The 25,051-nt window shown below is 36.8% G+C and overlaps 1 protein-coding gene and 1 long non-coding RNA gene across 2 annotated transcripts; both read left to right on the top strand.

The window, feature by feature from the left end:
* The first annotated feature begins 6,482 nt into the window (after positions 1-6,482).
* LOC127524663 (uncharacterized) lies at positions 6,483-9,006 on the top strand. Its single transcript, XR_007933116.1, has 3 exons — positions 6,483-6,518; positions 6,654-6,746; positions 8,330-9,006. It is a non-coding gene; the product is annotated as an uncharacterized LOC127524663 (long non-coding RNA).
* A 10,077-nt stretch (positions 9,007-19,083) lies between these two features.
* Positions 19,084-24,149, top strand: emx1 (empty spiracles homeobox 1). Its single transcript, XM_051916400.1, has 3 exons — positions 19,084-19,719; positions 21,583-21,767; positions 23,414-24,149. The coding sequence occupies exons 1-3, from the start codon at positions 19,377-19,379 to the stop codon at positions 23,579-23,581; spliced, it is 696 nt and encodes a 231-aa protein (XP_051772360.1). The 5' UTR covers positions 19,084-19,376; the 3' UTR covers positions 23,582-24,149.
* Positions 24,150-25,051: the final 902 nt, after the last annotated feature.

Raw genomic sequence — 25,051 nt, 5'->3', positions numbered from 1 at the left:
AATGAGTACTTTAACAGCCATTCAGTGTTGTGTCGTTTATGTTGCGGTCCTGACCTAGACCGGGGCCGTAACACCAAGCTTTACTCACCCTCAAGCCATCCTATTTGTATATGACTTTCTTTTTTCTGAAGAACACAATTGGAGTTATATTAATAAATATCCTGATGCATCTAAGCTTTATAATGGTAGTGAAAGGAACCAACGAGTTTAAAGCTGAAAAAAGTGCATCCATCTATCATAAACATACTCCACACGGCTCCTAATAAAGGCCTTCTGAAGTGAAGTGAACAAATTTGAAAAACAATTTTCATATTTATCAAGATATATAGTAAAATATCTAGCTTCTGCCAGACTGGCTTCCTATTCAACTTATGAAGAAAGTGTAATTGATGCTATGTTTTTCTGTAATTTGAATGCGGAAGGCAGTCTGGCGGAAGCTAGATATTTTACTTCATAACTTATTAAATATGGATATTTTTCTTACACAAACGCATCGCTTCGCTTCAGGAGGCCTTTATTAACCCCTGGAGCCGTGTGGAGTTTATGATGGATGGATGTGGACTTTCCTCAGCTCATACTCATTGATCCTGCTCACTGCCATTATGCATCAGGATATTTATTAATATTTTTAAGAAGAAAGTCATATACACCTAGGATGGCTTGAGGGTGAGTAAAGCTTGGGGTAATTTTCATTTGAAAGTGAACTAATCCTTTAAGTTAGTTTGTAATAAGAAGATATTTAAGGAAATCTAGGACATTTTCATGTAAGGAAGTCAAATCCATTGTTATAAGAAGCACAAACATGCATCTGTCATCACAAAAGCATGTTTCAATTTATTTTTGTCTTCATTAAAATAGTGAGTTATAGTCAAGTATACCTTTAACACATTTGCTTTTCTCTCGTTCAGTGTACCTTGATCTCTGACTGAAATTTATATTGTAATTTGAAAGGACTTCTACAATCTAGTTTATAATATTATTTCTGCATTAACTTACTTTCTTTCAGGGTTGTAAATTCAATTTGCCCAAAATGCTTCAAAATGCTTCGAAATGCTTCGAAATGTCATGATTGAGACAGAAATCCCAAAGAGAATATGCAGGTGTAGGTTCATAAATGCCACCAGTGGGTTTCCCCTGCTTTCGAAGAAAAAAAATCTAATCAGATTCTTGTTGCAAAAAAGGAAACTTCGTTATCTTTAACCAAACAACTCTTGTGATTCATTCATTCTGCCATTATTCAGAAAAAATGTTTAGCTATTTTCAGAATTAATCTTCGTGGATCTAAACAAACCAGACTCGTATGAGTAATCATAACCTGGCCGTATCTCCCACAAGACTGTGAATAATTATGGGAAAAAAAGAAAACCCATTATGTGAAAAATTAGCTGACTTTGGTGGAACTTTCCTTTTCTCATCATTATTATTTGTCACTAAACCTCAAACAGTTCTTAGACAGGAGAAACTGGTTTTGCTTATGTAAACAAATATAAGATCACAAAAGAGTATTCAACTTAATTTACTATTAATTATTTATATTATAGGCATGACAGAAACAGAAAAGTGATTGTTACAAATGACTGGAGGTTTGTACAAGAAATATACTGTAAATATAAATAATACTCAAGAGTTTTAAGGTTATATCTGAAATATATGTCAAACCACATCTTGTGGATCCACAAATCGAAGACTGTGATGAGCTCTTTGCAAGAGATGTTTCTCGATACATCTTCTTCAGTGACTCCATCTTTACAGACTCTGTTTTTTGCCTTATAGTGCATATTGATACTCATATTAATGATACTCAGTCCAGATACTGACTCCTCAGGCTTCCTTCACTGTCAGAGACATTCAGCAGTTCCACCACTTCATCTCCATCGGTGTCCTCCTCTTCCTCTGCCTCCCTGGATGTCTGCAGCTCCCCTTCACCCTTCCCTCCCAGCTCCAGGTAGCTTTTGGTGGGTGGGTTGACACCCCTGCTCCACACCCCAGAGTCAGTCTTATTCTTGGCAGCCTGGGCCGTGGAGTTTCGGTCATCCCAAATTGAAGTTTGCATGGTGCTGTCCGCTTGGTTTCCTGATTCAGTGCTTTGAATCCCAGTGTAGGGAGCCACCGCAACTGTAGACTTACTGGAGCATAACCCCATGTGTTCTCGCTCGGTGTTGCTTTCTATACGAAAATACTCCTTCCGCATTAAGACTCCTCTTCGGATATGAAAGCAGCTAATCTTGCACTCCCTTCTCATAGTAATCCTGAAAAAAAGGTTATTGGGAACCTATTTTAGTATTTGCGTCTCTCAGCTGGTTTGAACAGAAATCTTTGTCTCACCACTTCAACAGGATTTGGAGAGCTCTTAACTTCACATGTTCCAACAGCCTGCCACATCTCTCTGGGAGACATTATGAAGAATGGCTAAAAACAGTCTAAATCGTATATTATGTTATAAAACAATAATTCAATTAGACAGACAGACAAACACACAGAACAGATCTAGGCTTATTATAGGGTTAGTTCACCCAAAAATGAAAATTCTGTCATTAATTACTCACCCTTGTGTTGATCCAAATCCGTAAGAACTTCCTTCATCTTCAGAACACAAATGAAGATCTTTTTAATAAAATCTGAGCCAGTTCTGTACTCTCCATTGACAGCTACGCAACTACCAATTTGATGCTTCAAAACGTTCAAAAAGAGATTGTAAAACTAATCCATATGAATTGAGTGGTTTAGTCCAAATTTTCTGAAGAGACTCGATCACTTTATATAATGAACAGATTTAATTTAGGTTTTATTCACATATAAACGTCAGCGAACATAAACAGAAGCTCAACCATACTTGCTTGATGTACGAGAATGAACCTCGTTGGTTCTTGAGGAAGCTCAAACGTAATTCGTAACACGAGAATGGACCTCATTGGTTCTCGCACATCAAGCGAACATGCTTCAGCTTCTGTTTACCACAACTGATGTGTGAGTTGAACGTTTATATGTGAATAAAAGCCTAAATTCAATCTGTTCATCATATTAAGCGATCGAGTCTCTTCAGAAAATTTGGACTAAACCGCTCAATTCATATGGATCTCTTTATGAACTTTTTGAAGCATCAAAGTGGTAGTTGTGTAGCTGTCACAAATCTCTCAAAATTCATTAAAAATATCTTAATTTGTGTCCTGAAGATGAACGAAGGTCTTACGGGTGTGGAACAACATGAGGGTGAGTAATTAATGACAGAATTTTCATTTTTGGGTGAACTAACCCTTTAATAGTAATAATAGTAATAGTTCTGTCTCTATCCAGTCATACACAATAGTCAAAACAGAAAACAGTCAGCACAACTGTCGATTGAAAAAAAGTCTATTTTCTTTAAAATATACGACAGAGATTCTAATAGTTTTGCCATTTTAATCTCACTGGATATTAGTGTTACTCCTGAAGGATGTTTATTGTTGAATAACTGCTCTGATAAGTGACAATAAGATAAGATTTTCTGAAGTATGTTTTACAAGAAAATACTATTCAGTCTTTCTACATAAATTTTATGTTAAGTTCGAAGTCTCACTTGTCATTTCTTTGTAATTATTTGTGTAATTAACTAGCAATTTCTGAGTGAAAGTTTGTTTTAAAGTAAACTCGACTTTTTTTGGTGCACATGCTCATGCCTAAACCTGTGTGTTATCTTTTCCTGGTTACAGTGATTAAAGGGTTAGTTCACCCAAAAATAAAAAAAAATCTGTTATTAATTACTCACCCTCATGTCGTTCCACACCCGTAAGACCTTTGTTCGTCTTCGGAAAACAAATTAAGATTGAGGCCTGCATTGACAGCAAGTTAATTTACACATTTAGATTCTCAGAAAGCTATTAAAGATATATTTAAAACAGATCATGTGACTACAGTGGTTCAACCTTAATGGAATGAAGTGACGAGAATACTTTTTGTGCAGCAAAAAAACAAAATAATTTTTTTTTTCAACATTATCTAGTGATGGGTGATTTCAAAACACTGCTTCATGAAGCTTTGAAGCTTTACGAATGTTTTGTTTTTTTGGTTCGGAGCGTGTATCAAACTGCCAGAGTCACGCCCCCCAGTGGTGAACTATTAAAATTTCGAAACACTTCTGAGGTAACAAAACCTCGTTTACTGAAATCATGTGACTTTAGCAGTTTGAGATCATTTGATACACGCTCCTAACCACTGATTCGAAACAGAAGGTTTGTAAAGCTTCGAAGCTTCATGAAGCAGTGTTTTGAAATCGCCTATCACTAGATATTGTTGAATTAAGTCGTTATTTAGTTTTTTTGGTGCACAAAATGTATTCTCGTCACTGCATAACATTAAGGTTGAACCACTGTAGTCACATGAACTGTTTTAAACAGTGAATTTTCATTTTTGGGTGAACTAACCCTTTAATTCATTAATTAATCCACTTGTAAAAAAAAAAATAAAAGTTTTTTCACGTGCATTACTATTGCCTTTAAAAATATTGTCTTTTAATAATCTGGATTCAGTTAAACATGCTCATTTCTTCCTGGAATGAATATTCAAATTAATCTAACAAGACAATAAAGTGTGTTGCTGTATGGATTTTATAGGGACTTTCTGTTTCGCCAAACCAATGGCAGATGGGGGAGGAAACCTGTTTGAAAACAGTCATTATTTCTAACAATCAACAGTTACACAATTCCCATCTTACAGCCCATTTATATTTTTTTTCTGTGTACGGGCTGTTGAAGGTTCTTGCAGTTTTTTGTATTGTGTGATTTGGTCTCTATGCAACACTTTGTTTAACAGTGTATAAATAAAGCTGACATGACATGATCAGTGAGCTGCCAAGACAGCATTGTTGGCATAACATAATTGTGGTTTTATTTTTTTGCCAGCTGTTTAAAACACCTCAGGATATAACGTATTACACAAATTCTTATCAGTGTCACAGACACACTTATTGCTAGGCTTTTTTGTTTGTTTGTTTTATGACTCTTTTTGATTTATCAGTCCACAAGTGGTCAGATTTTGGAGGCAGACTGTTTTATTATTATTAGTCTCTTTTACAATTACAAATGTATGAGTTTTAAGTTTAGGAATGTTGCAAGAGGTGCACTTTTTTGTTGTCTGTTGGACAACAGAATTTAAATTCTGAATAAACTCCATAACTGTTTTTAAAGTTTTTTTTTTTTTTTTGGGTGGGGGGGGTAAAATTTTATTACATTAAATATTGATTACATATATATTTTTATATATAAAATTACATAATAAAACAACTAGAAAAAGGTCTTCTCAATTTGTGCTTATTTTTAGCTATCGGAATCAGCTGTCAGTGAGTCACTCATTCTGGTCATATGAGAACCAATATTTTTGTGATTAACTACCACAATAACATAACATGTTACAGACATATTCATAAAATTGTAATTCATAGAGACCTTGTATGCAGTCTATAGTTAAATCTATACAAACGTAATTTATAATAGGAGCTTTTGATTTTACATGTTCACACGCAAATAAAGAGGAAAGCTGTAAGTAGCTAAAAGTAAATTTGTTCAAAAGTCCCTTTTGAGAGATAACCTTTCTCCCAGCATAGAGTCATTTGTGCCTCAAACTCCAAAACAGAGATTCAGATGATAAAGTGTTAATGAACGGCAGGTATAATTTGCCATTGTATTCGTGGGCACGACACCCCATTACGGCAGGAATTTCCCTCTTTATTGGAATTTTTACTAGACTGTTTTCAGGAGTTTAAAAGCTGAAGCACTGAAAACACATCAATCAGATCAATTTACAACTTATTCGCAACAACTCAAAGTGGAGAAATGAATACTAACCTGTGCTTCATATTTCTGCTGGCAATTGGTCTTTCTGCTCAGATGGAGTTCCAGGCAGACTTCAATCATTTGATAAAACGGAAGGACGGTAAAACACTTCTGGTAAGTAATACCATTCATGCTACAAACCTGACTCTTTTGAAGACGTTAAAAAAAAAAAAAAAAAAAATCACACATTTCTAAATATTCAAACATCTGACATTCTTCATTTTTTCAATTTACAGGACTGCCCAGAAAATTGCGATGAGGTGAAGGTAAGTACTCACAAACTGTTCTTTTGATTTCGTACTTGATTCAGAGCTTTTGGGGTGAGTGCTGGGCTCTAGAATGTGCACAACTTGAAACATATAGACGTTAATACGTTGGGTCTCATACATGCTGTTGAACCACAGGCTAATGCTTATCAGAACAACATGAGATATAATCACAGTTGTGCATTGCTCTGACTTCCTTTCCATTTGCATGATTGTTCCATCTGTATATGGGCAAATCCTTTTGCCACCAAATAAGAAGTTTTGCTTTGACACAGCAGGTCTTCTCATTATTATTTCTGATCCTGCTGCTGCAAGACTTAGAATGATTTTGCCTCTGACAGACAATACCTTAGACAACAATTCTCCTTTAATAAAGCATTAACAGTGGATTCTTTTTCTTATCCAGGAAACAGCATGCAAATGTGTCCGCTTCGACCATTGTGTGGTAAGAGATGTTTATTTTACATCAACCACAATCAGTTAGATGATATGTGTCATTTATTAATTATTAGATTTGCTTGTGCTTTATTCAAACTGCCTCATTGCTAAATTGTGCTAAAACTGTCTTTCCATTTTGTAGAACAGCACTATTTTAAAATGCATTGCAACTGGCTTTGAGAAGTTCAACTTGACAGCAGGAATATTCCTCTTTAGGATAAATGAAACGCTGAAGGTATGTTAGCCTTACATTACACAAATGGCGGGAAGTTATTCTTAAGGCAGGAAAGGCCATTATGATTTACATAAGTTCACAGAATTTATATGTTACTTTAACACTCTAAGGCCCGGTTTCACAGACAGGGCTTTGATTAAGCCTGGATTAGGCCTTAGTTCAATTAGGACATTTAAGTAGCTTTTATATTTGTTCACTAGAAAAAAACATTACTGGTGTGCATCTTGAGAGAAAACAATGGCACTGACATGTTTTAAGATATATCAGTGCAATTTGCTTTCAGTTAAAACAGCTCAAACATGCATTTTAGACTGGGATTAAGTTAAAGCCTTGTCTGTGAAATCGGGGGGTTTCATTTCATTGTGTTCAGTTCAACTAATATATTTAAAACTGAAGTTCAGTGTTGGGACTACATGAATGATTTTTGTTGACAACTAATTGGGCAGTGGATCTGCAGTTCCCAACATGCTTTTCAAGGGACTGCATTATGAGAGTAAATGTAGGGATTACGTGTTATTTTATGTTTGTTTGTTTTTTTTCTTTCATTATAGGGAAATATATGTTAGTATTTAATGTTGTTATGTTGGACATTTAGAAGAATTTAGAATTTCGTGGGCAACGATATGCTGCAAGTTTAGTTGCTTACCTTAGTGAGTAATAACAATACTATTTCAGCGCCAGTCTTCAAATGTTAAAGGGGGTATCACACACAGTTTCTGCCAATCTCATGTTAATCTTGAGTACATATAGAGTAATATTGCATCCTTCATATCTCCGAAAAGTCTTTAGTTTGATCATATTTCTAAAAGATAGATACGCTGTACTGAGTCTTTCCGAAAAAAGCCGAGCTCCTGGAGGCTTTATCAAGGATGTCATATTTAAGAAAAGTAACCGTAATAAAATTGACTGATATTCATTGTGAGGTGTAAAATACTGTAATTTCTTTCTTACTTTGCAATCTAACGGTTATTTTTCTTAAATGAGGCCAATGATGTATGCAGCCTTCAAAGGGTGCAGCTATTGAATTGGGACACAGCCATTGTTGAAAAATCTCTCGGCTTCCGTATCCCGAACGAAATGCGTTGATTGGGCGTGCTCTTGCTCTGGGTGATGTGTGTGCACATGCTTATCAGGGAAAAGTGTCTATACAAGGAATTCCGCTCTCTTTTGAAGTCATACAAGCCATACTCGAAAAAAATTCGGCGAAACATGTCCACAATCAGAAGTTGTATATTTGGCACAGAAATACTCCGTCATACGTAAAACTCGTGTTTTGGAACTTTGGCCATGTTCAGCATGAATTATTAGAATGCAACTCTTTAACAGTGTAAATAAGTCAGAATGCATGAAATAGCATTACACCCCCCTTTAAAGGTACACTATGCAACTTTTGGCCCTCTAGCGGTTAAATTTTATTTTTATTTACTTTTATTTTTATTATTTTATTTTTTAATGAGGAATGACAATGAAGAAAATAAAGTGTTTTTATCATCTGCATTTTTGGTTGCATTTTGATTGTAACTTCAACAGAGTCTTGTACATAATTCATTTGACAGAATCTTTATTCCTTTTTCCTACAACAGAATTTAACAAATGAAGTCACCCCACAATGGCCCACACTGGTGTCTCCTAAAAAATTCTTTGAGTACATCCGAGATCTACGTCAAAAATCAAATGCATTAGCGACTCATTCCACTAACCATCTAAGGGCCCGGAGGAGAGTATCGAGACGAAAGTAAGGACGAAAAGAAAAGACGAGAACACACTTCAATCTTCTGTGCCAGAGAGAAGATGACACCAGATAATATATTAAAGAAGAGATTTTTTTTTACAAAAAAGGCATAACATAAGATAATGGGGAGCAATGGCTCAGGGGAGAGCAAGGCCCAAAATAACAACCAAAACAATCCACTAAAAATCCAACTAACTTTCAATTTGAAGTAAGATCTCTGAACACTTTCGGTTAGCACAGGTCAATGCCACTGCTAACACACAATTAATGTTTCACAGTGTCACAGTTGATATTTATAATTCTCTGTTTGTTTGATTTGTAACAATTTATAATTATGTTTGTTTAATTTATTTTATTTATGGGTTTATTTTATGTAATTTATGACTTATTTATATATTTATTCATTTATTTATTTTTGTCTGTATGAATGTTTCAAACTGTCAAATATAGAAATTACGCAATAAAGTCCACTTTACAGCAAATCCTCAGATGTTTGTGTTATAATTTAGCAAATAGCCCAATGGTTATAACAGAATAATAGAATGTTACAAAACTGTTATAACTGTTAGACCAGGGTGTTAAATGCTCTTAGATTATTAGTAATAATAGTAGTAGTAGTATTGCTGCAAGTACACATCACATTAACACACATATAGACATTCAAGAATATATATATATATATATATATATATATATATAGTTTCGATATTTTTCCTATTTAAAACTTGACTCTTCTGTAGTTACATCGTGTACTAAGACCGACGGAAATTGAAAAGTTGCGATTTTCTAGGCCAATATGGCTAGGAACTATACTCTCATTCCGGCTGTTACGTTCTGCGTTCTTGAATTTGATATGTGTTGTTTGTTTTCTTTTCCCTCTTGTTCTGTCAGTGTTCTAATAGGTTGTCAATGATGGTGTACACTCTCTCTATTGGCGGTTCAGAAGAGGCGTGGTCTTTATAAGGACGCTGCCGGCGTTCAACAGTGAGCTCATTCTTGGTTCGGCCGCATTTGGGTTGAGAGCTCCTGGATCCCTCCTCCGGCCGATGATCAAACTTTTTACTTCCTAGTGAAAGTGTACCGATTGTACAACCTGTTGATCATGTTCAACTGTTTCTAAAGTTATATTTCAAGAACGTGGAGCGTAAGGGTGTCCTGCCTATTTATTTTGGTAACTTGGTTTGTACTTTGTTTTTCGTTAGGGAGTTAGGGAAGGTAAATGTATTTTATTTTTATATTTATTAGGTTATTTAATCCCTTCCTCTTTTCCTTTCTAGATTTGTTTTGTTTATTATTTTGGCCTTTGGACACCCTGAAGAGATGCTCCCTTTCATTTGTTACATCTATTTTTATTTTTAATAAATTCAATCTTTTTTCCTTAAGTAGTTTTGTGCATTTGTTTGATTATCGACCGGAGTGATTTTAAACTGGGATTCCACTACCACGACCCAGTTTCTTTATTATGCCCGTTTGGAGTTTTTCGATATCCCCTAGACGTGGGGCATAATAATCGGGGGCTCGTCCGGGATAATGAGGTGGACTCGTATTTTTGGTGCTTTTGAATGTATAGCAGCAGCACTGCATTAGCCAAGAGAGGTTTGGCCTCTCATCATACAGTGTAAATTAACTGGAAAAGCCCAGGAGGTCTGTTCCACTTTGTCTGTTGGGGACAGCTTGGATTGTGATAAACTTAAAAGCGCTGTGTTAAAGGCTTACGAACTAGTGCCAGAAGCATATAGGCAAAAGTTTCGTTCTCATGTTAAAATTGCCAGTCAAACTTATGTGGAGTACGCTCGGGAGAAGGGCGTGCTTTTTGATAAGTGGTGTAATTCCAGTAGAGTCGCTAACTTTGAACAACTTCGTGAGTTGATCTTGGTCGAAGATTTTAAGAATTCATTGCCAGACAAAATTGTTATTTATTTGAACGAAAAGAAAGTTTTGACCCTGGCTGAGGCTGCTGTTTGCGCAGATGAGTTTACTTTGACTCACAAAAATGTGTTTGTTGCACGTCATGAATCATGTTCTCATACGTTTCCAGAGAAAAGTGCTAAAACTTCGAAATCGCCTAAACCAGTAATACCTGTCGAAGCTCGTGAATGTTTTTACTGCCAGGAGCTTGGTCACTTGCGGCATGTCCCTCATTGAAAAAGAAGAATAAAGGGAAGATCACTAAAAGTGTTGGTTTTGTTCAGAAAGTTAGTGAGCAACTCTGGTTGTATCTCGATGCAGCATATGATCCTTTTGTGTGTCAGGGGATGATTTCTCTTAGTAGACCTGAAGAAGGTTTAGTTCCCATAACCATGTTGCATGATACAGGGGCCAATCAATCATTTGTGTTGGCCAGTGTATTGCCATTTTCTGAGAAAAGTTATTGTGGTTCTGATGTCCTTATTCAAGGGATTGAATTGGGTGTGTTGAAGGTACCGTTACGTAACGTGTACATTCGATCCGGTTTAGTAACAGGCTTTGTAAAGTTGGCAGTGCGTCACAAACTGCCTGTGAGTGGTATTGCCTTAATTGTAGGTAATGATTTAGCTGGGGAAAAGGTACTTCCAGTTTCCGAAGTCATTGAAAATCCTGTGTATGGTTCTGTTACTTCTGGTGAGTTAGCATCAGAATTCCCTTCAGTTTTCACTGCGTGTGTAGTTACGTGCGTGATTCTATCGATATTTCGGATACCTTTTTGGTAACCGATGATAGAGTTAAAGATGAGGGTTCTGTTCTGAAACCAAAGCCCGAACCTGAGTTGCTGTCCATGAGTAGTGGTGCTGAAACGGAATCAGAGTGGCCGCTGTCCGTTGAAAGACCCTTCTTTATTGCGTTGCAGAACTATTGCGGTAACATTAAAGGGCATTGAAAATAAACCAGTGGGTTATTTTTGGGACGGCGAAGTGTTAAAGAGAAAGTGGACTCCTTCAAGGTCGGATGGTTTGGGTTGGGATACGGTTTACCAACTGGTAGTACCTAAATGCTTACGCATCCAGGTTTTGAGTGTGGCTCATGATAATGTCGCTGGACATCTGGGCATTACTAAAATGTACCAACGAATTTTGCGTTATTTTTTCTGGCCTGGTATTAAATCTGACGTGGTGCAGTATTGTCATTTGTGCCACGTGTGCCAGATCGTAGGAAAACCTAACCAAATAATTTAGCCTGCACCTCTTAAACCTATCCCTGTGTTGGGAGAGCCCTTTGTTCGAGTAATTTTAGACTGTGTTGGGTCGTTACCGCGAACAAGGTCTGGACATGTTTATTTGCTTACACTTATGTGCACGACTACTCGCTATCCGGACGCCGTACCGTTATGTTCATTAAAAGCGAAGGCAGTGGTGAAAGCTTTGGTTATGTTCTTTTCTACCTTTGGTTTCCCTCAAGTGGTCCAAACGGATCAGGGAACTAATTTCATGTCTCGACTGTTCAAACAAGTACTGTCCCAACTGAAAATTAAGCATGTTATATCTAGTGCCTACCATCCTGAGACTCAAGGAGCTTTGGAAAGGTTCCACCAAACCTTGAAGTCCATGTTGAGTAAATACTGTGTCGAGTCAGGGAAGGACTGGGACGAAGGGCAGCCTTTACTTTTGTTCGCTGTCCGTGAGACCGTTCAGGAGTCGCTTGGGTTTAGCCCAGCAGAACTGGTCTTTGGACATACGGTGAGGGGCCCACTCAAAATGTTGAAAGAGAACTGGCTATCTGAGCAATGATCTGAGTGTAATCTGTTGGATTATGTCAGTTCTTTTTGAGAACGTTTGCACAATGCTTGTGAATTAGCTTAGCTTTGGTGGGTACGCAGTCAAAAATGAAAAAGCGTTTTGACAAGAATGCTGTTGCTCGTTCATTTTCTGAGGGTGACAAAGTTTTGGTTTTGTTGCCAGTTCAGGGTGCTGCATTGCAGGCTGAATTCTCTGGACCGTACGTTATTGATAAGAAGCTGAGTGACACGAATTATATTATTCGAACTCCTGATCGCCAGAGAAAAACTCACGTGTGTCATGTAAACATGTTGAAGCTGTATGTCAGTTGTGAGGAAGATCTAGAGTCAAAAAGCTCTGTTATCATTCCTGTAGCTTCAGTCGTGACTGTTTCTGACAGAGATGTCGATGTTGATGAAGATGGGCTGAGCTTGCATAATACTCTAGTTTCAGGTGGTAGACTGAATAATTCCAAGATTTTGGAGTGCTTAAGTTCTCATTTGGTACATCTATCTGACCCTCAGCAAACTGACATAATAAAGTTGATAAATTCTTTCCTAGGATTGTTCTCAGATGTTCCCACTCGCACTCAAGTCCTGGAACACGATATTGATGTAGGTGATCATCCAGCCATTAAGCAAAGTGCTTACAGAGTGAACCCTGTTAAATGTAAAATCATGGAGTCCGAGGTAAAATACCTTGTTAAGAATGGACTTGCAGTACCGAGTTCTAGCGCCCGGAGTTCACCGTGTTTATTGGTTCCAAAATCTGACGGCACACAACGATTTTGCACGGATTACCGGAAAGTGAATGCCGTGACGAAACAAGATTTGTTTCCCCTCCCGCTCATGGAGGATTGCATTGATAAGGTAGACTCTGCGCGCTTTGTCACAAAATTGGATCTGTTAAAGGGATATTGGCAAGTTCCCTTGACGTAGCGTGCGGCCGAAATATCTGCTTTTGTTACGCCGGATGATTTTCTGAATTACAAGGTGATGGCGTTCGGATTGCGCAACGCTCCGGCTACGTTTCAGCGCTTGATGAATAAAGTGCTGAACGGGGTTCAAAACTGTAAAGCTTATTTAGACGACATCATTGTTTATTCGAATACTTGGGAGGAGCACCTAACAACTTTGAGGGTTGTGTTTGATCATTTGTTTAAGGCATCTCTCACTCTTAATTTAGTTAAGTGTGAGTTCGGCAAAGCAACTGTTACCTATTTAGGGAAACAGGTTGGGGCAAGTCCGACCTGTCGCTCTGAAAGTGCAAGCTATTGCAGATTTTGCAGTGCCCCGTACGAAACGTGAACTCAGAAGATTTTTAGGAATGACTGTGTATTACCAGGGATTTTGCAAAAATTTCTCAGATGTTGTGTTGCCTTTAACTAATATGCTACGTGTTTCGCAAAACTTGATGAATGTCAAACTGCATTCGATTCTGTTAAATCACTCTTGTGTAGCGCTCCAGTCTTGGCTGCTCCAAGATATGAGTGTTTTTTTAAACTGGATGTTTGTTGATGCGAGTATGACCGGGGCTGCTGCTGTCCTGTTGTAGGATGATGAAAATGGAGTGGAGCATCCTGTTGGGTATTTCTCAAAGAAATTCTTGAAACATCAGCTAAATTACAGTACCATTGAGAAGGAGGCGTTGGCCTTGTTAATGGTGTTACAGCACTTTGAGGTATATATTGGTTCTAGTTCTCTTCCTGTGAGCGTGTTTACCGATCATAACCCATTAATCTTCTTGTCCCGTATGAAGAACTCTAATCAACAGATTATGCGATGGTCACTTTTTGTCCAGGATTTTAACCTGGAAATTCGTTACAAAAAAGGCAAAGATAATGTACTTGCTGATGCACTATCGCGGCGGTTTAGTTTTGAGTAAATCTACAATACGTAGATTCGGGGGGGGGATCACATTATGAAATAATTTTTTCTCCAAAACACGTTGGCCACAATTAAAAATTTTTATGAGTAAAATATCTTTGAAGTATATTCCCATTCATATTTACATTTTTTTTTAGCACACAAGAGTGTTCATGAATATGATATTGTCCAGGAGCATAAACATGAAGACAAAGGCCAAATTCCCTTAATCATTCATCACAATGAGTAAAACCAAAGAATATAGTTCTGATGTGCAGCAAAAGATTAGAAAGTGGCTGTAAGAAAATAGCTAAAGCATCAAAAGTCCCCATTTCCACTATCAGGGCAATAATTAAGAAGTTCCAATTAACTAAAGATGTTACAAATCTGCCTGGAAGGGGACGTGTCTAAATCATCCTAATGCGCGGTGAGGAGGAAAGTTTGAGTGGCCAAAGACTCTCCAAGGATCACAGCTGGAGAATTGCAGAGATTAGTTGAGTCTTGAGTCTCAGAAAGCCTATAAAAAATTATCAAACAGCACCTACATCCCCACAAGTTGTTCGGGAGGGTTTCAAGAAAAATCCTCTGCTCTCATCCAGAAACAATCTTCAGCATATTCAGTTGTCAGACAAGACTGGAACTTCAAACATGGCCGGCTTTTATGGTCAGATGAAACTAAAAAAAGAGCTTTTTGGCAGCAAACCCACCAGATGGGTTTGGTGCACACAGGGATAAAAAGAAAAGTACCCCATGCCCACGGTTAAATATACTGCTGGATCTTTAATAGTGTGGGCCTATTTTTCTGCTGGAGGTCCTGGACATCTTGTTCAGATACATGGCATCATGGATTCTATCAAATACCAACAGATAAAAAATCAAAACCTGACCGCTTCTGCTAGAAATCCAATAATGGGCCGTGGTTGGATCTTCCATCAGGACAATGATCCAAAACAAACATCAAAACCAACACAAAATTGTGTCTCTGAGCACAAAATGAAGCTTCTGCCATGGCCATCCCAGTCCCCTGAACTGAACCCTAAAGAAAATTAGTGGAGTGAACTGAAGAGAAGAAGCACCAACATGGAGCTGGGAATCTGAAGGATCTGGAGAGATTCTGTATGAAGGAATGGTCTCTGATCTCTTGTCAGGCGTTCTCCAAACTCATCAGGCATTATAGAAGACTCAGAGCTGTTATCATGGCAAAAGGATGTTGCAAAAAGTATTGAATAAAAGGGTGCCTATAATTGTGGCCAACGTGTTTTGGAGAAAAACATTTATTTCATAATGTGATTTTCCCCCCACTTTCAATTCTTTTCCTTCAATGAAAGGTTAGATTTTTGCTAATTTTATGAATTAAAGATCAAAAGGATAAACAATGCAGATTTATTTTTACAGTCATCTTTGATCATATTTACCAAGGGTGCCAATAATTCTAACCTTTTTTCTCTTCAAGCACTAATTCAAATGCATGTGATATGACCATAATTTCTCCTGTACGTGACTACAAAATGGTTTCCAAATACACATTTTCAACACTAGAGGGCAGCAACGGACAGCAGGACAGAAATTTCTTCAGGGACACATGAAACTCCAACCGTTTGACAAGTAATGTATTTTTATTTTCATTCATTCATTTATTTATTTATTTATTTAAATAACAGAAACTGCTAGTTATTTGTGGTAAGAACCCTTGCTATACAAATGTAGAGAACAATGATGAATGTGAGAGTTTGGAAATTGTAACAGAACATAGCTACATATTTAAATGATATATTGCTTATATATTTAAGTTATATATTTAAATATGTATTTATATATAATTTACATTTAAATATAATTGCATAAAAATAATATAAATGCAATATATTAATATAAATAAAATATATTTAAATATTCAAATAATATATTAGGCTAAAATATATAATAAAAATAATTTAAAAAAATATTAATATAATATAAATAAATAGGCTATTTTAGTCAACATGCATGAATGTAATTTTGGATGGCAAGCAAGCTCTTTAATGTGTCCAAAATCTTTGCAAATCTCTTGCTTAGGGTTGCTTGTTTGTGTGTCCTATAGAGGTTAAGTTCTTTTGGTTTTTAGAGATGCTGTAAATCTATGAGTATCTTGTTTCATCTGAGAAATCCCAGGTAACAAATCAGAGGATAGGAGAGAGAAAGTGAGAACTGTCTTGTCGCCTTATACAGCTCCTTTTGGTGAAAGGTTTAAGTCTGTCTCCCGTCCTCCCATCTCTCTCTCTCTCTCTCTCTCTCTCTCTCTGTCTCTCTCTCTCTCTCTCTCTCTCTCTCAGCATGGTAGTTTTTAATTCTGTGTTTGTGCAGATGGCTGGTTGCCCCATTAGCATTCATTACAGATTCCTTGAGCACTTAATTATGGAACAAGAGAGAAGAGTGGCAGACGGAAACATTGAGTCTCTCTCTCTTTCCCTGTCACTTCATTGCACCTTTAGGTCCGTGTATGGCGCAGACAAGATCCATTAAAATGTTTTCAGAATGCCTGCATGAACAAGCATATCCTTGATGTGCATTGGGAATTATAAAGGATAAATATTAAATATGAACATATAATTTGTGTGACATAGTGCAAAGTATGATTCACTGCTCATTTTATACAATGCCATGGTCAGAAAGGAGCTGAGTTTCTGTAACTGATGGTACATTATCAGCATTGCACATCTCAAGGATAATAAACACATTAACTAACACTTGAGTCATTGTTAGGAACAGGGATGTGAATGCTACCACCTCAATTTCAGATACTGAGGAACATCTTTAAGTCATTATTACTAATATTGTACACCACATGATCATTTTTATGGCTAGCTCCAGGATACAAGGTTTACAACAGAGATCCATTGCCACTCATCCAATCAAAACACTAAATGCCAAGAACAGTGAAAGTACTGGACACTTTAATTAAGTGTAATTTAATGTGGGTAATTATAATACGCAAATAAACAAATGTTCTGTCTGGCTTGAAAATAATAACAGGACTTTTGATCATTATTATTAGGAATAATTAGGCAGCTATACAACTGGAGACTGTTGTGTTTTGACGTACAAAAGAAATAAAATAATATTGATTGATACTTGATACTGTAAAGAGGTCCATCTTAAAGCATGACTGTGCGCGTTCACGGGTTTTGGCTTTCTAAATAGGCGCTCAACATGTTGTTCTGCCAACTGTAATGATTTTCTAATGCGCACTGGAGTTAACGAGCCAGTCAAACATTTAGCCTAATCATTACCTTTAAAAACACAACATGAAACGGTCGCTGAACAACCCCTCAAGATAGACTAAATATACATCGGCCTGTAAATTAATAGCGAGGCAGAAGTTTGTGAGCTATATCGCTTGAAGCCTTTTTCGCAATGCTTGCACTCTTGTCAAACCCTGAGACGGAATATTTTCAATAATTTACCCACTTAGTCTCATAAGCCTCATAATGCCGTCTTGTAGCCCAGTCCGTTGACCGCGGGTGAGTGATCGGAAACAGGTGCAGGCGGCTCGGCCTGCCATGAGATGTTATCGATGTGCAGTTCTGGAAACCACTCCGTGACCAAGTTAATACGTTACTGCGTAAACGGGTCAACGATTTCTCATTTTAATCGACAGACACTGGTTAAAGACTAAAAACGATGACTGTAATACGGTTTGTATAGACAAAACTGGCATCGGATTTAGGCTACTTAGTATAATGTCCGTGTCATTATGCACTACTGATTCTTTTTTTTTTTTTTCTTAGAAAGTGGTTGGCAGTATTATATCTTAAATAAAAAGAATTAAAAATGACAACAATTTAAAAAATGACACTAACAATAATAATAATTAGTCTACCATGCAGTTGGAAGATTATTATTAGTACACTTAAAAAAAAATCCTGGGTTAAAAACAACCCAAGTTGGGTTGAAAATGGACAAGCCCAGCGATTGGGTTGTTTTAATCCAGCGGTTGGGTTAAATGTTTGCCCAAAGTGCTGGGTAGTTTTATTTAACTCAAATATTGTTTAAAAAATTACTGCATTGCTGGCTTAAAGTGGACCCAAAGTATATTGGAAATTAACATTTATTAATATGTTTAATAAATGAACATTTATTAATAAGTTTAATTAATTTAATTTTGGGTTCATTTTAAGCCAGCCATATAGTAATTTTTAAACAATAGTTGGGGTAAACAAAACTGCCCAGCACGTTGGGCAAACATTTAACCTAACCGCTGGGTTTGTTCATTTTCAACCCAACTTGGGTTGTTTTTAACCCAGCATTTTTTAGTGTACTACTATTAGTATTGTTATTATTATTATTATTATTAGGCTATGGCCCATTAAATAAAAAAATATTTTTATGCCGAAATTATCTAATTTATCATATAGATATTTATGTAAATTAGGCCTTTTAAAGATGGATTAATGAAAATTAATCTCAATTAAACTCATTGCTGGCATATTTGTCAGAGAACTAAACAAATGCATTTGGTCCACTCCTACTCAACTACGTAGACGCCAAAATTATTAAGATTTCAAATGTGGATTTGAATGTGATGTGGATTCTGTTTTTACTCAATTGAAAAACAATTTTTGTTTCATATAGGCTACATGTTCTTGTTAGGGTTTTTGTGGCAAAAAAAAAAGCAATCAAAGCAACAAAACATCCACGTTTTTACTATTATTCTACTGGGCTATTTTGGATTAGCCTACTACGGTTCAGCATCGTCGCTGTAATTATGCATAATTGAAGAAAAACATGATGTTTAAATGAGTTAAATGAAGAAAAGTTCAAAAGCAATCTTTTTGCTAAGGCTGGAATAAACTGCAGATTGTAGCCTAGTACACCCTGAAGGCTTGCGTAGCCCATAGCTGGAAGTGTGACAAGGAAAATAGTTTTTGATGATCTACTGCGTAGGAACTGACCTGTTGGAGGCAGCCCCATTGAAGTGAATGATCAAACTAATAGAGTTCATTATCTGACCCAAATGAATGTAGGACCCGCCCACCGCCGGAGCTCTATGCGCCAAGGGCTTTCATCCAATGAGTGCAAGTCTCAGACGACACTGTGTGGCGTCCCTCAAATCCAAATCGATGGGTCTCGAGCTTCTATTCTCACTGTTTCTTTCATGATTTATGGACACTCGTGGATCGATGGATTACACAGCAATTGACAAAAGTATAGAATATTAAAGTGTTCTAGTTTATGTCTGACTTAACTACAATGTCTTTCTAAAATACTGCTGCTGACAGAGGTCACTAAAGGAGTTCTGAAAGGACGTAAAGGTGAACCTCATCATCTGCTGGACTGTACCGGTAGCCTACCGTCACGGACAATGTTCTCGGCAACGGGGAAGCGGTGTTTTACCATTGAGTCTTTGGTGGCGAAGGAAAACCCCTTAACACCTGAAGACCCCATTCGCCCTACCGCCCTGAGCTACTCGGCGCCTGCTGACAGTTTTCTTAACGGGTATCAAAGCCCCGCAGGCCGCGCGCTCTATCCAAACCCCGAGCTGGTGTTTTCGGAGACTGTGAACCATGCACCTCTGAGCATGCACCCACACCCGCTCGGCAGCACACACCTCCAGCACCCGCACTTCTTTGGCACGCAGCACCGCGAGCCACTGAATTTCTACCCGTGGGTCTTAAGGAACAGGTTTTTTGGCCATCGGTTTCAAGGTAAGCTCGATATTAAACAACTTTTCCACCTAAATAAAAATAATAAAATAGCCTGTGCATATTTTTTACACGTACATGTAGGATAAGTGTTCAATAAAAGTAGGCTGAATACAATGCTGTGCATTAGATATTGCATGCGCGTGCGTCTCTGAACTTATCTGAAATATTCTCATAAATGCTCACCCGCGGCTACAGGCTACTTACCACTGTGGAGCGGGGTAACACTGATAGATGGAGTTTGTATTGGAAGGTAATTCCGGTTAAGCTGCAAATGAAAATCACAAATGATATGCTTACAGCTTTTGCCATGCCCTGAGGCGATACTCAAAGAGGGACACACAGATTTAGACTAAGCTGTCCACGCACAATAGCACAATGTCAAATCTCCCAAAATGAATACATTATGTTCGTATAAGCTTATAATAGTAGCATTGGAGAACAGTTCTGATAACAGTAATTGCTTGATCTTGCATTCAGAATTTTCACCAGTTTCATGTGCCTACGGCAAAATGAGAGAAGTTCAAATGCAGTCAGCCTTAATGTTGTTTATGAGTTATTCTTAAATAACGTAACATCATATTACCTCTAGTATTTTAGTGTCTAAGATTACCTTTAATTGTTTTATACTTTATTAGTTGACTGTTACTTAATTAATTACTTATTATTTATTGTTATTTGTAATATTAGCTTACTATTGCCACGCTATCGCTGTCTTTGCAGCGAGGGATAATGACAGATGACGAATCTGCTCTGATGAACTCGTTACACCTCATCATTATCACAATTTAATTTTCATAGGTCAGTCGATTAATTGTCCTCTTCTGGTGTTCAAGCTGTTGCCGATGAAAGTAAACTAATGTATGAATTGAATAAATACAAAACGCTAATATAAAGGTCAAATATTTAAGCTAGCTAACAGTGTTAATAATTTAGCTAACTGTGATGACTTTTAAAGACGAATCTAAAATCTAAATTATAGGATATTCTTAAAAATGAATTCCTGTTAAACAACATTTATTCGGTGAAAGCTTTGTAATTGAGAACGTTTAAAATCGACAGACTCTGCATTTTTTTAAATATAGGCTAGTCCATCTGGCTAAAGGTTGCAAAGCTATGCGTAGGCTAATGAGTGTTAAACTCATTACATGGCCATTAATAATAAAAATTACAAGCCAATATGTTGCATGGCTATCGATTTTAATTAATGCTTACATTATTTGGACTTTATATTCTATAGACAAATATAGGAAAATATTTTATTCTATTTTATTATGTAGCTGTAAGCAACTGTCCGCCAATTAGCCTACCGTGAAAAGGTTTTATTCAGATGAAAATGGGGGGTCATATAGAAATATTATAAAGAGTCTGTTGTTAATTGTTTTCATTATATTTTCAGTCAGTTATAAATAAATCACTAAAATATTATTCAGTCATGTAGTCAATCATTTAGACTTCTTACATAATTACTTAGCTCAGGCGGGAAATAAAACTCCAAAAGCGCAAAAAACAAGTTAGAATGGCACGATGTTGATACAAACATTATTCGACGAATAAAATACAGTTCATACTATTTCATCAATTGTATCAATTAAAATAGGCATAAAGGCAGGGTACATTTTTAACTCTTTTTGACAAAGTCGATGCTGATGTCAACTGTTGAATTTTACAACATGGGCTAAAGCCAGAAAGATTTCATGGTCCCTCTTGGGCTATAGTTTTCTTCTTGGGTTTAATTAACATTACTTCAAGCTTGTCTCGTGCTGTACTGAGTTCAATTTTACTGACATATCCCACTGTCAAAAATAATCGCATTGCTATAATCAAGTTGTCTTTTATTGATTATTATTATTACTGTTATTTCAGGGAACGATGTCTCACAGGACACGCTGTTACTACACGGACCGTTCGCGAGGAAGCCCAAACGGATCCGCACCGCGTTCTCGCCCTCTCAGCTGCTGCGCCTGGAGCGAGCCTTCGAGAAGAACCATTATGTTGTCGGAGCCGAACGGAAACAGCTCGCTAACAGCCTCAGTCTATCTGAGACTCAGGTAAACATTAGGAAAAGCTTGTTATAACACACAACAAAAATATGCAGTTCCCATGCTCATATAAAACCTTTTAAAACACTTAAAGTAAAAATGGTATTTAGTGTTTCGCTTAGTAAAATTGCCCAGTGGAGCTGACAATTTCACAAATAGGCTAATCACAGACAAAAAGTAGGCTATTGCTTATTAAAACAATTGGAGCATTAAAACTAGGACATGTACGTTTTTTTAAAAAAAGATAATAAATATGTTTAAAAAAAAGTTATGAGGAAGTGTTTGATACTATGCAATGGGGACTATATTAATGAGACATTTCTTTATTTTGAATGATTAATGTTGTACTGACAAGCTGTTGCTGTTGGCCTACATGATAATGTAAACAACACTTGGGCTGCTTGCTAAATCCAGAAACGGGCCAATAACAGAATATCCGAGTCTGAAAGGACGCTGGCTGGCCATGTGTCAGTTGCTTGCTTCGCTCTGTGATATAATTTTATCTTAGGCCAAGACTTAAAATGGATGAGCAGATATTAGTTGCTTCGCTCAGATGTCACTAAATAAACCCATTCACCCTGATCCGTTAAAACAATGACGTAAAGCTAATTTTTTAAAACCTTATATTTTGTCATATAGAAGTAAATATATTTGAATTGTTGGGTTTTAAATTTCCAAAAATCCAAACTGTGGCAAAGGGATTTTTGCTTCAGTGTTCCTCCGCATATGGCCATGAACTTGTCAACTGGCATGATTTGATGCATCGCAACATATTCCTTAGTTTGTAAAAAAATCTAACTTTTACGCTGGGAATGATCATGTTCTCTGGCGGTTTTTACTTTTTGTGGAGTTTTACTGCAAAAATTAACCTAAAAACTAAAATAACAGGCTTGACTATAGCCTACACGCATCTCAGGAGAGAGGCAATTTTGGTAAAAAAAAAAATATATATATTGGCCAATACCTATAGCCACATTTGTGAATTTTAATTTATAGGCTACGCCTGTTTTATGGAAAGCGATTCAGGATTCACTCAGCATCTTGAATTTATTCAGCGTAGCGCGCATGAAACCGCTTCATAAATAAATAAAATAAAAAATAGGTTGGTTAGCCATCTTTTTTTCACTTCTGCGCGGTTGTTTTTGGCTATCCTTATGTTTCCCTAAATGCGACTATTTATGACAGACATATCAATTTCTCGAAATGTGTGAAATGTGAACCGTTGTTGCAAAAATAAATCTGGTTCTTTTTAATTAAAAGGCCAAATAGCCTACATTAAATGCCTACTTTATATTTGGAAGATCTATTAGTGAATGTATTTAAATTAAATTAATGTCTTCAGATGGCATTATCTGAAGAAACTTATTTGTCTTTTTGTTTGGATTTCTTCTGATACACAAAGTTCTGAAACAAGTGTAAAAAAAATGGACATACTGTCGTGACAAAAAAAGTCAACATAAATGAATTCGAACGGACTACGTGTCGTGGGGTGTTAAAATGGTTCGATTAGAACACAAATGCGTTTGAACTGTCTTGAGTCACTCACAATTTGTCTCGGTTTGCCATTATGACGGGTAAACTGTCAACTGCGTTATATTTAGACTACTCACCAAAACCTAAACTGCACTGATGTCCTGGTCTTCTGCTCCCCTCAGGTGAAGGTTTGGTTTCAGAACCGCAGGACCAAGTATAAGCGACAGAAGCTGGAGGAAGAGGGCCCAGAGTGCACACAGAAGAAGAAGGGAAACCACCACATTAACCGCTGGAGGATTGCCACCAAACAGACCGGATCTGAGGACATAGATGTCATGTCGGATGCCTAAGACCAACCTAAACACTGCCCAAATGAACACACAAGACCAAGAAAAGCACTATTTATTTAATGTTATTAGTCATGATATTTCAGATTCTAAACCTAACTGCAGAGGACCTGGCCACGTGAGTGTGGTAAATGTGAGTTAAGGATGAATTAAACCAGTCAGAAAGTAATCTACACGCAGGACTGAACACTATAGTTATTTTACCTCTGCTGGAATTATCCAATGTTTGACACATGCCTCACCTGTAAGAAGAAATCATCTTATATAACGACGATGTCTTTTTCGCGCTCTTTTTTTTTTAAGAAATTGTATTTAAAACTAACAATTAAGTTAATTTTCACAAGTCGATATTTTTAATTCTGATTATTTTGTTGTTTCTCTGCATAGTCAGTTAGTAAAATTAGTTTTAATGGATATTTTTTAAGTTAAAAAATTATGTTGGCTAAAATCCAAAATTTATCCAAACAAAAATGTTTCAAATGCTTTAAATGGTTGGTTCACCCAAGAATGAAATGTCCTTATTTACTTACTCTAATGTCGTTCCACACCCGTAAGACCTTCATTCATCTGCGGAACACAAATTAAGATATTTTGATGAAATCCGAGAGGTTTTTTTTTTATCCTCAATTGAATGCAACGAAATTACTTCATTCAGTGTCCAGAAAATTAGTAAAAACATCGTTAAAATAGTCAGAGTGACTACAGTGGTTCAACCTTAATGTTATGAAGCGATGAGAATACTTTTTGTGTGCAAAAACAAAACAAAAATAACGACTTTATTCAACAAATTTTCCTCTTCCATGTCAGTCTGTTACGAAGTTGACTAAGTGTCAGCACCTGCATGCCGTGCTGCTCACGTGGACAGGCGTCGGCCAATAGGTTCGATGTAGAACCCGGAAGCGCTGCAACGAAAATAGCGTAGCAGAATGACAGGGGAGAGACGAATTTGTTGAATAAAGTCATTATTTTTGTTCTGTTTTTGCGCACAAGAAGTATTCTCCTCGCTTAATAACATTAAGGTTGAACCACTGTAGTCACGTTAACTATTTTAATGATGTTTTTACTACTTTTCTGGACATTGAATGTGGTCATTTCATTGCTTTCAATGGAGGATAAATCTCTCAGATTACATCAAAATATATTAATTTGTGTTCCGAAGACGAACGAAGGTCTTACGGGTGTGAAACGACATGAGGGTGAGAAATTAATGACAAATTTCATTTTTGGGTGAACTAACTCTTTAAGACATGCTGATGAAATTGGTGGCAGTTTTAATTATTATAATAATTATTTTAAATGACTGTAGCAGCTAGCCTGAAATAAGTTAAGTGATGTGAGGAATCAGTTTACCAGCCAGTTTTAACGTGAGCCATCCTGTACCCACAGCAGAGGCAAGGGTGTGTGTGTCTGTGTAAATAATGGTCTCTGTATCTAAAGAAGTGTAGGAATTGGTGTTAGAGAGTGTGTGTGTGT

Source organism: Ctenopharyngodon idella, chromosome 13 (assembly GCF_019924925.1).
Source record: "Ctenopharyngodon idella isolate HZGC_01 chromosome 13, HZGC01, whole genome shotgun sequence".
In the NCBI taxonomy this organism is placed as follows: Eukaryota; Metazoa; Chordata; class Actinopteri; order Cypriniformes; family Xenocyprididae; genus Ctenopharyngodon; species Ctenopharyngodon idella.
The sequence above is the reverse complement of the archived record's forward strand: the minus strand, read 5'-3'. Positions and strand labels throughout refer to the sequence as shown.